The following is a 15000-nucleotide window of genomic DNA, read 5'->3' as shown; positions in this document are numbered from 1 at the left end:
TCTGTGCTGACACATGTTAGCAGCACAACAAGAAGGCTACTAGGACTCTATATGTGAGCATGGTTGTCAGCGTGTCATCTGACAGTGAACAGTAGGGGTGTAACGATATAGTAACTGAATCGAAACATTGATTTTAATTTGCAATGATCTACTATATCGTTTGCAAAAGCAAAACATCCTACCATTTTGGCTTTGTATTGTATCATATTGTTTTAAAATGTGGTAATTAGTATCGAATCGTTTTGCAATGCAAATAAATAATTGATTGTATGGAAACTAAGTATTTGTGCCTTGTATTTGGAGATTTTAAGAGGGAAAATTAAAAAGATGACTTTAATTACTTTTCCATTCCATATAGCTACTCTTGGTCTATCGATAAATGTGGGTAATCTCTGTGTTCATGTCAAGGTGGGTTTGTCCATATGTGTTGAAATATAATGTCCATGTATTTGCTAGAGAATCACAGCGTTTACTTCCATAATAATAGTTTTTTTACACGTTTCACACAGATTTAATGTCTTTGCTAAATAGTTACTATATTGATTTTAAATCATTGAATCGAATCGCATCGTATCCCCATGAATGAACCAATATCGTCCATGTATCGTATCGTCAACCATGTATCGTTAAACCCCTAGTGAACAGTGAACAACTACTAAGACTCTATATGTGAGCATGGTTGTCAGCGTGGTGTCTGACAGTGAACAGTGAACAACAACACATACGTTCCTCAGGCTTCATCTCAGTGACTTTCTGCAGCCAGTTCCTCCATGTTTGGCAGTCACACGGCTCATGAGCTTCACCTAGGCACTCCCTGGAGAGAGAGAGAGAGAGAGAGAGAGAGAGAGAGAGAGAGAGAGAGAGAGAGAGAGAGAGAGAGAGAGAGAGAGAGAAGAGAAAAAGAGAAAAAGAGGGAGAGTGACCCAGTGAGCCATAGTAGGACATCAGACCTCCGTCTAAAACTGGGTTCTAACTGATCTAAAAAGGTTTTCACCAGCTAGGCTTAGCCTAGATGTTGATTAGATTTTATTTATTTATCTAGATATAAAAATTTGATTTATAGCCATTGACATTACCGTACATTGTGACACGTTGTGAGCCTGTGGATTGTCTTGCCACAGTCCACAGCAGGGTAGTGTTAGTGTTAGTGTAGTGTAGTGTAGTGTAGTGTAGTGTAGTGTAGTGTAGTGTAGTGTAGTGTAGTGTAGTGTAGTAATAGTGTAGTGTCATTACCAGCAGAACAGGTGTCCTTTCCCACAGTCCACAGCAGGGGAGGGCAGCAGAGGGAAGGTGTGAGGGTCGTTGTCTCCTGGTCCCGGCCGGCTCAGCCTGACGGCCCGCTCACAGCGCACCGCCGGACACCAGCGGATGGCCGGGTTGTTCTCCACAAACGCCTGGAAAAAGAGAGCCCAGTGAGATGGATGTTAACTCCACAGAGCTACAGGTGGCAGAGTTCCTACAGGCCAAGCAGGGCATCGAACTGGACTGTAATGACATCAAGGCTTGCCACCCTCTGCCCAGGAGAGAGGACAGTGATAACGCCGGCCCGCTGGCCGTAATAATGAGGTTTGCCAACAGAAAATTCAATGTGTGTGTGTGTGTGTACCTTGATATCAAACTGCAGGTATCTCTGGTCCATCTCTCTGGACACCACGCTCTCTATGACCTGCACAGGGACCAGCTGGTAGCAGTCATAGGCTGGACAGAAGATGTTGTGAGCATCTCCCTCCTGGATCTTCACGTTCAGGAACCTGACACGCACACACACACACACACGCACGCACACACGCACACGCACACGCACCCGCACACGCACACACACACACACATACACACACACACACACACACACACACATTGTATAATGTAGGCATTTAGCAGATGCCATAATCCAGAGTGACTTTACAGTAATCAAACGCATGCATCAAATGCAGAGACATAGTGTAGTGTAGGTGTAGTGTACCAATGAATCCCAGGTAAACCCATAACCTAGCATCAGTCTGAACTATAGCATCAAAGTAATGATCTGTACAGTACATTTAAGCTATAGGATACCAGCTGAACTAGTAAGACGCCCTAAGGGTGAGAATGGGTGCACACGGTGTGCACAATATGGGCACGTGCCCGCATCTGCCTGGGTGACAGCAAACTGCTGGGTGAGCACTGGCGCTTTGGCATGGGATCAACTTTGACCCCCAAAAAATGAACAGACCTGGTTGGTTGTTCAAGTTGGACATAATGTGGCCAAAACGTGACTGACGTCTGGACATATTGTGTCAGTCTCATGGTGGTCTATGACGTCAGACATCTATGATGTCAGACGTCTATTTGGAAGTGTCTACTCTAGGCCAGGGGTCTTCAACAGGGGGTCTGGGACCCCTAGGGGGTCCTCAGAGTTACTACAGGGGGTCCTCCAAATCTTCCAATCCTTTTTATATTAACAACTTCAAGCGTCCATATTCTGAGAACTGTAGCCAAAAATAGCAGATCTACAAGCTCTTCCAATCTTCCAATCCTTTTTATATTAACAACTTCAAGCGTCCATATTCTGAGAACTGTAGCCAAAAATAGCAGATCTACAAGCTCACAACGCCTCACGCTGCGAGGCGTTGTGAGCTTGTAGATCGGCTATTTTCGGTAAAGAGGTTTTGTGTAGAGGGGAAAAAGAGCAGACAAAGTACATAGTGAAAAGGTCAAGTTTATTAGGTAATGACGGTTCAAGTGGTTAAATATCTGAAAACACGAATTGGCATGAATCCAAAATACACTGATGATTGTATCGTCAAACGATAAAACTGTGGAATCTATGAACAGGTTGTGGGGGTCCCTGCTTCATCTCTCTTTCAACTAAGGGGTCCCTGCTTCATCTCTCTCTCAACGCACGCACGCACGCGCACGCGCACGCACGCACACACACACACACACACACACACACACACACACACACACACACACACACACACACACACACACACACACACACACACACACACACACACACACACAAATGTAAAACAGCACAAGGTACAGTCAGACATTTAGTCCTAAAAGCATGACACAAAAAAGGTCCTTGGGACTTGTTTCTCTAGTGGTCCTACGTATTCAATTCATCAACATGGACAAAAATAAACACAGAAATACCATGGCATCAACAAATATAAAACATTATCAGCTATATTTGTGTCCATAACTTATTTAAAAAAAGGTTTAACAAGCTGATCTACATCAACATATAGAGAGCATTTTAAGTATTTTAAAATGTTTTTCAAAATAGTAAAAAAGAAGAAGTTTATGGATAGGGGATAAGGCATGGACGAATACAAGAGCTCTACAAAGGAGAAAAAGGGGAGAGAAAAATAAATGTCGGCAGTGAATGAACATGCTGGATTTGTGTAGGGTCGTGGGGTCGTTTGATAAATGATGGTAACCAAATGGACCCTTATACTGTAGATCTTTAAGCCTTGAGAGTGTAATATGTGTCCATTTGGTTTCATTTTACACTCTGAAGAGCAAAAGTATTGTCTAACACCTGCATTACTTAAGTTACAGGAAGCCTACACTATTAGAATGTGGTATTGTACGCATCTCAATACAGCATGGAATATATATACAAAATATTCTAGGTTTTGGGTCTGAGAGGCTATGTCATAAAACGGTGGTTCCGTGGGCCAGGCTCAAATGCAGAATAAATAATGGACCTTGATACAGTATGAAAACCACTGGGTTAGCGCATTAAAGGAGTAGTTCACCCCCAAAAGGACTTTTTTTCTATTGATTACTCACACCATAGAGACTTGAGTTCAGTTATATATATATATATATATATTTTGCATTCCTAAGAGAAAAATGTGATGATAGTAAATGTATCCCCATTGATTCCGGATGGGGACCCAAATGCATCTGGGTCCCGTATATTTACTATCATTACTTTTTTGTCTTAGGAATGCGACAAATACAAAAAAATATTATTAAACTCAAGTCTCCATGGTGTGAGTAATCAATAGAAAAAAAGTCATTTTGGGGGTGAACTACTCCTTTAAGACCAGAAATTATTGTATACTCTAGCTATTGAAAAATAGCAGATATACAAGCTCACAGCACGGCACCTGAGTGCTGCGCTGTAAGCTTGTATATCTGCAATATAAAATTGTGGCCTTTTTTGCAAATCTTTATACATCTTTTTTTATAACTCAAATATTTGCTTCTGGGGGGTCCCTGGAACAACATATTTTTAAATGAGGGTCTGTGGCCAAAATACATGTCATTTTGGGGGTCCTTGACATGAAAAAGTTTGAGAATCACTGATCTAGAAGAAGGATTTAGAAGACATTTATAGAATCAAGTCAAAAATACTTGACTTGCACATATTTTCAAAAATGTTAAGAAATGTTGCGCCGCGCTGTGAGCTTGTATATCTGCTATTTTTCAATAGATAAAGCATAAAATAATGGTTAAAGTGGTTAAAATCTATAGCGTTAATGGCGTAAAAGAACATGGAAGGTTCTGTCTCACCGTGGCGAGGCCCTCCTCGTCGGGTGGGGTGAGACAGCTGTCGGTGGGTGAGGTGAGGGTGAGGGGGGAGCGGGGGGTGCGGGGGGTCCGGGGCGAGGGCAGGGTGTCCCAGGCGTTGTACCCGCTGGGCGGGGGGGTGGGCATGGTCACGCCGCTGCGCTGGCAGCAGCCCTCCGCGTCCGACATCCACGCTTCCAGCAGCTTCTCCCTGTCCCAGTCTGACACACACACACAAGCACACACACGCACGCGCGCGCACACACACACACACACACACACACACACACACACACACACACACACACACACACACACACACACACACACACACACACACACACACACACACACACACACAGAGTTATATTAATAAATCAACATTTGTGTTTATTTTTTGTCTCCACCAGCCGAAGGCATGGGGGAGAGTATGTTTTCCCCTTCGTCCGTCCGTGTGTCCGTCCGTCCGTCCGTGCGTCCTCGCAGTTTGTGTGCACCTAATCTCAGTCGCCGTTGGCCCGGTCGCTGCCAAAGTGAGCACACACATTCCCTAGATGCCAATCTAGAACCTCTGCCCTAAATATTTCAAATGGGCCTTTTCTAGCGCCACCTAGAGGCCGATTTTCGCAAAACACATTTTTGTTAGAGATTTTGTCCAAAAATCCTACAAATCGGTAGGCAGCATCTCGACAGTCATGTGATCAACACAGATCTGTTCGATTTTACATATTCCATCCTGATTGGCTAAGATTGGCTTCCAAAGTTTGTAGGATTGAGCCGTTTTGAACAAAGGGTTAGATTGATTATCATGAAATCACGCACACACGTTCCCACTAGGTCGAGGAAGAAATGCCACTTCAAATTTTTGAAATCAGCCTCATGGTGGCGCTATAACAGGCCGATTTGTGGTTTTACCATAACTCCACCGATCAGTTTCGAACTTTGTAAGCACACTCCCTAGAGGCCAAGGAAAAACCCTTTCCCTGCATTTTTCACATCAGCCTTTTATAGCGCCACCTTTGGGCGCTTTAAAACACATTTTTGGATATTACTCCTTCAGATTTTCTCCAAAAATAACACAAACTAGTTTAAAATGTTATCCTATGATTTTGTAGCCTCAGGATCCAGACTTTTCAAGAAAGAAAAGCCTGGGATAGCACCCCTGTAACTGTGGCTCACAACATTTTAATTGTATATAAAATATATGTAGCCGTTCAGATATCTTACTTTACATCAGTATTGTTCATGTGAACTGCTTTGTTTAGGCTTATCCATTATAATGATAAAATCGCTATGATTTATCACTCGTTTTCTATTGCGGATCACTTCCTTATTTACTCAAAGAGGACAGCAGCAGGAGTCATGTCCCCCTCCATGGGGAAATCTCGCTTTTGCGAACGCCCATCATTTCGACCGTAGGGTTAGAGACCACGGAGGTCAAGGTTAGGGTGAGGGTTAGAGTCGGGTGTCGAAAAGATGACATGTAGTAACAGCGTCACGCTCCCCCCACCACGTCCTTTCCGAGACACCGGAGGAGGCGGTGAGATCTGCCGGCGCCATAGAATGTCCACGATAGGTTAGACTAACGATTTTGTAAGCCATTTTTCACCCAGTGCCAATTTCCTAAGCTGTAATCCTGGGCTCTGCTCTCCTTCTGCCAACCTGGGGATTTCCCCGGTTTGGACGTAGTGCGTGAAAGAAACACGTTATTCCAACCAGTTCCTTTCCCCTCCATCAGGCGCCCCAGCTGGCCAGGGGGAGGCAGTATAGAGACCAGGATTACAGCATCTTCTTTGTGAGGGTATGGACACGGGAAGAACATGCAAACTCCACACAGAAAGGCCCTTTTGCCAACCCCACTTAGGGTGTGGCCACTGATGACGCAGAAGAGAGAACACGCCCCCCAGCGTCCACAGCGTCCCTGTCCATGTTTAGCCATAAGCCTAAAGCTGAAAAATAGCTGATCTACAAGCTGACAACGCATCGCAGAGCAACGCGTTGTGAGCACCAGCGCGCACACACACACACACACACACACACACACACACACGCACACACACACACACACACACATACCGTGTGCTCGCAGCAGGGCCTCTGCGGTGAAGAGGGGGGCTTGCAGCATGTCTGCTGTCTCCACGATCAGCATGTCCTTCAGCCTGCGAAGGTCCTGCAGCTTTAGACCCTCATATGGCTGAGAGAGAGACATAGAGAGACAGAGAGAGAGAGAGAGAGAGAGAGAGAGAGAGAGAGAGAGAGAGAGAGAGAGAGAGAGAGAGAGAGAGAGAGAGACAGAGACAGAGACAGAGAGAGAGAGAGAGAGAGAGAGAGAGAGAGAGAGAGAGAGAGAGACAGAGACAGAGAGACATAGACAGAGAGAGAGAGACAGAGAGAGAGAGACAGACAGACAGAGAAGAAAAACATATTATTGCGAGCAGTGGTGGAAAAAAGTCTTCAAATGATCTTGTAGATCTGCTATTTGAAAATGGAGGAAATGTACAGTATATAGGGCTGAAGTGGTCAACGTAAGTTTTCTAACAATCAAAATGTACTAGTTTTTATTTACAAGTAACCAGTAACTATTCAATTCAAATAGCTTTATTGTCATGAGTGCAACAATTACAATATTGCCAAAGCATCAAGTGCAGTGGAAAAAAAGGAATAATAATAACAAAACAAACAATATCGAACATACACATGATAAAATACAATATGCACATTCTGTCCCATTGTCAAGATAGTCAAATGAGTGTTGTTTGCTTAAGTGTCCCTCAGTGTGTGACATGCGGTCACATATTGTGCAGCTAAATGTGCTGCAGGTCCCTCTCCTAGTAGAATGTGTTGTTTGTCATTGTCATCTAGAACTGTGAAGTTTGGAATTAACAGTTCAAAAGTATTCTGCTCTTATGTTATTATATCTGTCACATTTTAATAGAAACTGCGTCTCATTCTCGACCTCAGTGGTGGTACAGTGACCACACACTCTTTGTTCTGGAGGCAGATAGGACTTTAAAGTTTTCAAAAAAGTGCAATATTTGCCTCTGAGATGTAGTGGAGTAGAAGTAAAAGTACTGACAATTGGCAATATACCAGTAAAGGAAAAGTATCTTCAAATAGAACTTAAATACAGTACTTGAGTAAATGTATTTAACTATGAGAGAAGGCGGTAGGTAGGGGAAGACAAAGCACAACAGAAGGAATGGAACAATGCCAGTGCAATCTCAGAAACCATCGACAGTCAGGGACAATGTTTACCATTTACCGGTAGTCAGTCTGGAAGCCAGGCAACAAGGGACAGTGTTTACCATTTAGTCAGTCTGTCTGGAAGGCAACAAGGGACAGTGTTTACCATTTAGTCAGTCAGTCTGGAAGGCAACAAGGGACAGTGTTTACCATTTAGTCAGTCTGTCTGGAAGGCAACAAGGGACAGTGTTTACCATTTAGTCAGTCAGTCTGGAAGGCAACAAGGGGTTGTGGGCTTCCGTTGCAGCCAGAGGATATCCAGGCCAGGACTTCCTGAGCCGCGCCACACGCAGGTCATTGTTTAGCAGTGAGTTTAGCAACTTGAGACGCAACCATTAAGTAGAGAGATGACACGTGTGACTGTGTTGTCCCACCAGTATCATAGCTTAGTTCTTATTTAGTTTTCCTCAGTGAAAAAGGGTGGTCGACGGACATCTTTTTGTGGTTACACACATTATCATTGCAATGTGTACAAAACTATGGGCACAAAAAGTTTGAAAAACACTGGCTTACGTACTGTACTGTTATTGGATAAGTATATACTGTATATCAACAATAAGAGGCGGTCATAGCAGCAATAGAGTGGTCAGTGAGGCCGCCTGGGCAGCCAGAGCTCCTGGATGTCCCTGGTACGATTCCAGGCCAGCAATGTGTCAATGTGTCCCTGAGCAAGACTCTTAACCCTGAGCACCCCCGAGCCATGTAGAATTGCTGCTCACTGCTCCTAGTAGTTATAGGATGGCACCTACAGTATGTGCAAGGAGTGGGTTCTATTCTAAGGTGATGCTGCTGCCGCCGTTCACTCACGCTTTATTTTGAAGAGCCTTGGAAGCTTCGTGCGTGTGCACGTGAGTGTCCACTGACGATTGAGGAAGATAATCCATTTGTTTACAAACGCTCGCGAAACTAAAATCCAAACCGGGGCCGACCATCGCAGTAAAGTGTCGCCGTGAAAACAATCAGATCTCTGCTTCCCTGGCGTTCTTTGCATCTCATTCATAGATAAAGCCCTTTTTATGTTTCAGCCTAGAATGGAAGGTGTATGTAGGAAGGAACTGCGATGCGAGGCGTTGTGTGCTTGTAGATATGCTGTTTTAACTAGTTTAGTACATTTTATAGATGATAAATACAAAACGAACGGTTTTGAACATACAAGGTTTCCACCCGACAACGACGATATGCTATAAATTTAAGGTGCTGGGAGTGAAAATTATAATGTAGGGGTGCCTCGGATTAAAAAAGATATTTATGGGGTGCCCTGAGACCAAAAGGTTTGGGAACCCCTGATCTAAGCTATGGAGCCACTGGAGCTCTAGCCTGTATGTGCAGAGACAAGGATGAATGTCCTGCCTTTTATGTCCTCCTTGTTTGTTCATGCTTTGTTTATTTGGTGTGTTTTTTCTTCTTTTTTTGCTTCTATGAATTATGAATGACACCATATGAGTGTCTTGAATGAAGTTTGAATTGAAAGTGAATAAGGTGAAAGTAGCCAATCTGCTTTTAATGTTTCTACAAACATGCTTCCTTCTATGCCAACCTCACCTCACCAACAATTATATTATACTCCCCACCCTTTACTATAGACAGTACTTTGATGTGTCATGTGTTTTACAAAGGGTTTCATGTAAAACAGAGGAAGCATAGGATACAACCAATTGTAGTTCAAAAACTGGGCTGTGATCCAAAATATATCCCCAAACTAACAAGTGGGTATGAGAGATAGTATTTGGTTCATTAGTCCGAATCTGTTAAGAATACTATGCCTAACCATAACCCCAACCCTAACCCTAACCTCATTAACCCTAACTAAATGAATCTGTTAAGAATACTATGCCTAACCATAACCCCAACCCTAACCTCATTGACCCTAACTAAATGAATCTGTTAAGAATACTATGCCTAACCATAACCCCAACCCTAACCCTAACCTCATTGACCCTAACTAAATGAATCTGTTAAGAATACTATGCCTAACCATAACCCCAACCCTAACCCTAACCTCATTGACCCTAACTAAATTCGGACTAATGAACCTTCGGACTTATGGGCAGTCCCCTGTAAGCAGCCTTTGATGATCTGTGTTGTGAGCTTGTAGATCAGTTATTTGAGCAATTTAAAAATGTTTTTTTTTTTTCAAAATTGTAAAACTAAAAAAAGTCAAAGAATTTTAGGCCCTGTATCTCCTCTGTTCTCCTCTACCATTTTCTACAGACATGCAAAAGCAACATAGCGCTTAGTTGGCACCGCTTGAGTCAACACCACGCCATATTTAAGAATGATTTTTAAACTAAATACAAGTAATGTTGTTACACAGTCTCAATGGGTTCACTTCATCATGAAGTTATGAAACAATATTAAAAACATAATACTCAACAAGTTGTGAGCTTGTAGATGGACTACTTTCAGCACATGTTCCCCCTGCATAGCGATGCTAGGGTTCAAGTGGTTAAACTTACTGAAGTGTGGCTGATCTTCAGGTTCCTCCTGTTTAATAGAAACGGCCCTGGCTGAGTCTGGAAAGTTCATCTTCACCTGCAGTCTGGACTCCACACACTGCTCTGAAATGAAGCAATTCAACAAGGACTTTAATTACTTCACACCTAGTGGTGTCAAGAATATGGAAATAATGTGAATAAGGTGAAAGTAGCCAATCTGCTTTTAATGTTTTTGCAACCAAGCTTCCTAATTAGCCTACCTCACCTCACCAACAATTATATTATAACCCCCACCCTTTACTGTAGGGCCGTACAGACTTTGATGTGTCATGTGTTAACAAAATCACCAAACTAACAAGTGAGGATGAGAGATGGTATTTGATCACATACTGTAAGCAGCCTTTGTTGACCTGGGTGAGGGGAGTGATCAAAGTAGGGCTGAAAAGATCATTATTTTACATAAAAAAACTAAAAAGCCAAACTCAATCTCAGTCAGACTGTGAGATGTTTAGTTCTGATCTGAGCCAAGATGATGGAAAGAGAGCCTTTTGGTCAACAAGAAAAATATAAAACCAAGATATAAAACCATTCCATGTGTTTGTTAACACTTTGGTTTCAAGGAGTAAATATATTGATATTGTCTTTTTTTTTGCCATAATCAAGCAGCTCTTCATTATTTTCAACTGATGGTGGCGCTAGAGGATCAAGGTCATTGCAACACTTGGTTAGGGTTAATATGGTTAATCTCCCAGGAATCATGAATGAACTGATCAAGTTTCATGACAATCTGTCCATTACATTTTGACACATCTTGTGTCCAAGTGGAGAGTTTGGCCAAAAGATGGCGCCAGCATAAAGGCCATTTAATCTAGGATTAATCTCTTAAAGTATTTTGTATTAATATCTCTCTAATCAGATATCAATTGCCTTGATGTCTGACATCTTCCTCCAGAAACACATTGCTACAGGAAGGAAAAGGACCATATAAGGTTGTGTTTGCTGTTACTTAATTAGTTCCCAGTGTGAGTGGGGTTGTTTTTAAGGACAGGATGGTCCCCAGACTCTGCCTGGGTTTTGGGCTGGTGTCGCCTGGGACACTGGGACAGTGACCACACTCTGTTAGTGTGGTTGTTGTCCTGGGACAGTGACCACGCTCTGTTAGTGTGGTTGTTGTCCTGGGACAGTGACCACGCTCTGTTAGTGTGGTTGTTGTCCTGGGACAACAACCACACTAACACTAACGGTGTTATAGTTTAGCTCGAGACCAGTTTAACTTGAGAAAGCATACTTTATTTATTTATGTATTTATTAACATAGCCCATGGACGGCCGGTGAGGCCGTTTGATCCCCTTACTGCTCCAAAAGTGTAATATATCCACCAGGAAGCTCTTCGAAATGTCTAAGTACATATTTTTGAGAGGTGGCACGGTCTCAGCTTGTTACCAGGACGCAGACTGACGCCGTCTCGAGTTAAACTGGTCTCGAGATAATCCCAAAATAGTGAAAATAGCCGATCTACAAGCTCACAAAGTTGCAAGTAGGGTTACCAACCGTCCCGTAAAATACGGGATCGTGGAAACTAAAAGACGTGTCCCGTATTGAACTGAAACGGGACGCTCTTTGTCCCGTATTTGAAGGTTGGGGGATAAATATGAATGACGGGATGATTTAATTGAGAAATGACAGCGATTCTGCCTGTCAATGAGCTCCGCTCTGCTCTCCTCTGAGTTAAGTGCTGCATCCCATTGCTGTGAGAGGCGCTGCGCTGTTTGTAAGCAGCTGATTGGCTTATTAACACAGTGTTGCTAAGACACAGTCTCTGCCCCCCACACCAATCCCTTCCCGGCTGTAGGATAATTCTGCAAGAAGACGTTGAGGGCTGATTTCTCCCTCCTGCGTCCAGAACACAGTGCGTGCGAGCAGTACTCGGCTCAGAACATAGTTTGATGTCTTTAAAAAAGAAAAGGCGTGACAGAAGATTGTGTACCAACAGATTAGACATCATGAATCCATGATAGGTGATAGCCTAAACAACAAAGTGAAAAAGCAAGCAGAAAATAAGCCATGGATATATTGGTATTCTTGGGAGCACCAGTATTTCTTGTCTGCCAACTAAAGCGACCCCAGACTGGCTGGTATGTGAAATAACATAAGCATGCGTTGATTTTGTGTTTAAAAACTAATGGTTATTACTGTAGGCCTATGCCAATAAAGTAGTGTTGGGTAACCAGAGAGTGGGCACATAAGAACCAGGTAGACCTGTTTTTTTTTTGGGGGGGGGGGGGAGAAATAAAATACACTACATGATTTTAAGGTAATAGGACATGGCCCAAAGACACCCGAAATGATATTGTGAAAGGAAAAATACGATTTAATATAGGAAAATACACGTTTTAGCCAACTTTATAACCGAAAATATCCGATTTTTCGGCGTCGCCTTTGGCGACGCTACTTTCCTCATAATTATAATGAGGTGTCCCGTATTTGAAACTCTGGGAGTTGGCAACCCTAGTTGCAAGAAGCATGGCCTAGTGACATTCATAAGGTTGATTGATTGATGAAAGACTTCGTTAGAAGTTTGCATAAGAAAAGGTACAGTTTCATGACAGTACAGTACACTGGTACAAGCTCAACTAAAAGGATACACCTTTAAAAAAGCCTATGGCTTGTTTTTAAACTCATATTAGCCTAGAAAGGTTTGTGGAGGTAAAGATAGGCTTTGTCTTCATTCAGCAGTTTCGAGCAGCAGCCTCCTCAAAGTGTCTTTTCAGTGCTGATATAATATTATATTGTCAGTGCATAATTATACGACAACAACAAAAAGGAAAATAAAACAACAACAACAACATTACCTTCTCCCAGAATGTCTCCTGGTAGAAAACACACTTTCACTCTCTTTCCACAGACTGTTGTGCAACGACTCTCTCTCCTCCACAAAGCTTTGTGAGTGAAAAGCTCTATTATTGTATGTATAACACAGTGAAAAGCTCTATTATTGTATTTATAACGCAGTGTTCGTTCGCTCTCTGCTCTGTTTACGCTGTGTTTCAACCCGGATGAGAGAGAGGGACGGAAACGCTTCCCGTCCTCCCCTCTATCTTGTCCGGGTTGAAACACAGTGCACTGCCCCGGAGTTCCCCGCAGAAGTAGACCTAGCAGAAATGCTGCTTTAGATCATAAACAAACTGGAAACATTATTTTAACCAAACACAAACAAACTCCCAATGAATTATAATGTAGTAGACCTGAATATCACACTTTATGTAAACTAATATACAATGAATTATAATGTAGTAGACCTGCCATATGAACATCACACTTTATGTAAACTAATATACAATGAATTATAATGTAGTAGACCTGAATATCACACTTTATGTAAACTAATATACAATGAATTATAATGTAGTAGAGCTGCCATGAATATCACACTTTATGTAAACTAATATACAATGAATTATAATGTAGTAGACCTGAATATCACACTTTATGTAAACTAATATACAATGAATTATAATGTAATAGACCTGCCATGAATATCACACTTTATGTAAACTAATACAATGAATTATAATGTAGTAGACCTGCATGAACATCACACTTTATGTAAACTAATAGCCTTGCATCAAGAAAGGCTATCATTGATTGATTGATTGATTGATTGATTGATTGATTGATTGATTGAAGAATGTATTAGAAGTGTGATTGACTGATTGATTGATTGATTGATTGATTGATTGATTGATTGATTGATTGATTGATTGAAGACTTTTTAGAAGTTTGCATAGGAACAGGTACAGTTTCATGACGGTACAGTTCACTGGTACAACTAAGGTCTACTAAAAGGAGATCCATGAAAAGACTATAAGCTTATTTCCACAGGAAACCATTTAAGTATCTCATATAACATTGAATGACAGACGAATAGAATACAGTACTATGCAGTAGATATGTAAATAAAATAAAATGAAAGAACAAAAAAAAAGAAAAGCAGTAAGTCTAATGAAACAGTAAGTACAAAGAAGGGGCAGGGGAGGGTAGGGCTGGGCTAGGTTTTTACAGGTCCATGTGTTTCCATTTATTCATTCTCCAGAACCAACCGGCTCAGTTCAGTCAGTGTGTTGGTGTTTGCATGATTTATTGACATAATCATTGTGGTCAATGAAGTGCAGTTACCCAACTTGACCAACAGGTGGCATCTCAGTGCAGCATCATGTGGCAACAAAAACAGAAGAGACATATTTGTCATACTGTGGTGTCATAGGTTTGTGTTTGTGGCCAAGGACCCTTTTGTTGTGAGAGATGAAGCAGGGACCCCCACAACCTTTTCATAGATTCCATATAGTTTCATTGTTTGACAGCACAATCATCAGCGTATCTTGTATTCATGTCTGTTTGTTTTCAGATACAGAATTTAACCACTTGAACCGTCAACACTTGACCTTTCACTCTGTACTTAAGTCTGCTTTTTACCCCTCCAAAGCGATTTGCCGAAAATAGCCGATCTACAAGCTCAAACATCTGCTATGTTTCTCAGTTCTCAGAATATGGACACTAGGCTTCAAGGTTATTATAACAAGACGAACCTCGGTTCGAAGTGAAGCGGTGGACAGATAAAACCTCCAATAGCACATGAAACCAAGTCATTTGATGAGACGATCAAATTGTACATGTTCCTCTCCATGCTGACTATAGCAAAGTTAATAATTATTTAGTATAAACCATGCTATTACCTATAGGGTTGAATTGTCATGTGAAGCTTCACCAATCCAATGCAATAGGTGAGACCTATGCAATAAGTGAGACCTATTGC

At 42.0% G+C, this 15000-nt stretch overlaps 1 protein-coding gene across 1 annotated transcript in view; it reads right to left on the bottom strand.

Moving 5' to 3' along the window:
• LOC308292279 (ankyrin repeat and IBR domain-containing protein 1-like) overlaps window positions 1–15000 on the bottom strand; it is a gene marked incomplete at its 5' end in the record, with an annotated part of 135520 nt that overhangs the window by 118636 nt on the left and 1884 nt on the right. The window contains 1 exon segment of the mRNA XM_080734594.1: window positions 6586–6703. Coding sequence (XP_080590720.1) covers window positions 6586–6703 — 118 coding nt within the window.

The sequence above is a fragment of the Nannobrachium achirus genome, assembly GCF_963921795.1.
Source record: "Nannobrachium achirus genome assembly, chromosome: 10".
Lineage (NCBI taxonomy): Eukaryota > Metazoa > Chordata > Actinopteri > Myctophiformes > Myctophidae > Nannobrachium > Nannobrachium achirus.
The sequence above is the reverse complement of the archived record's forward strand: the minus strand, read 5'-3'. Positions and strand labels throughout refer to the sequence as shown.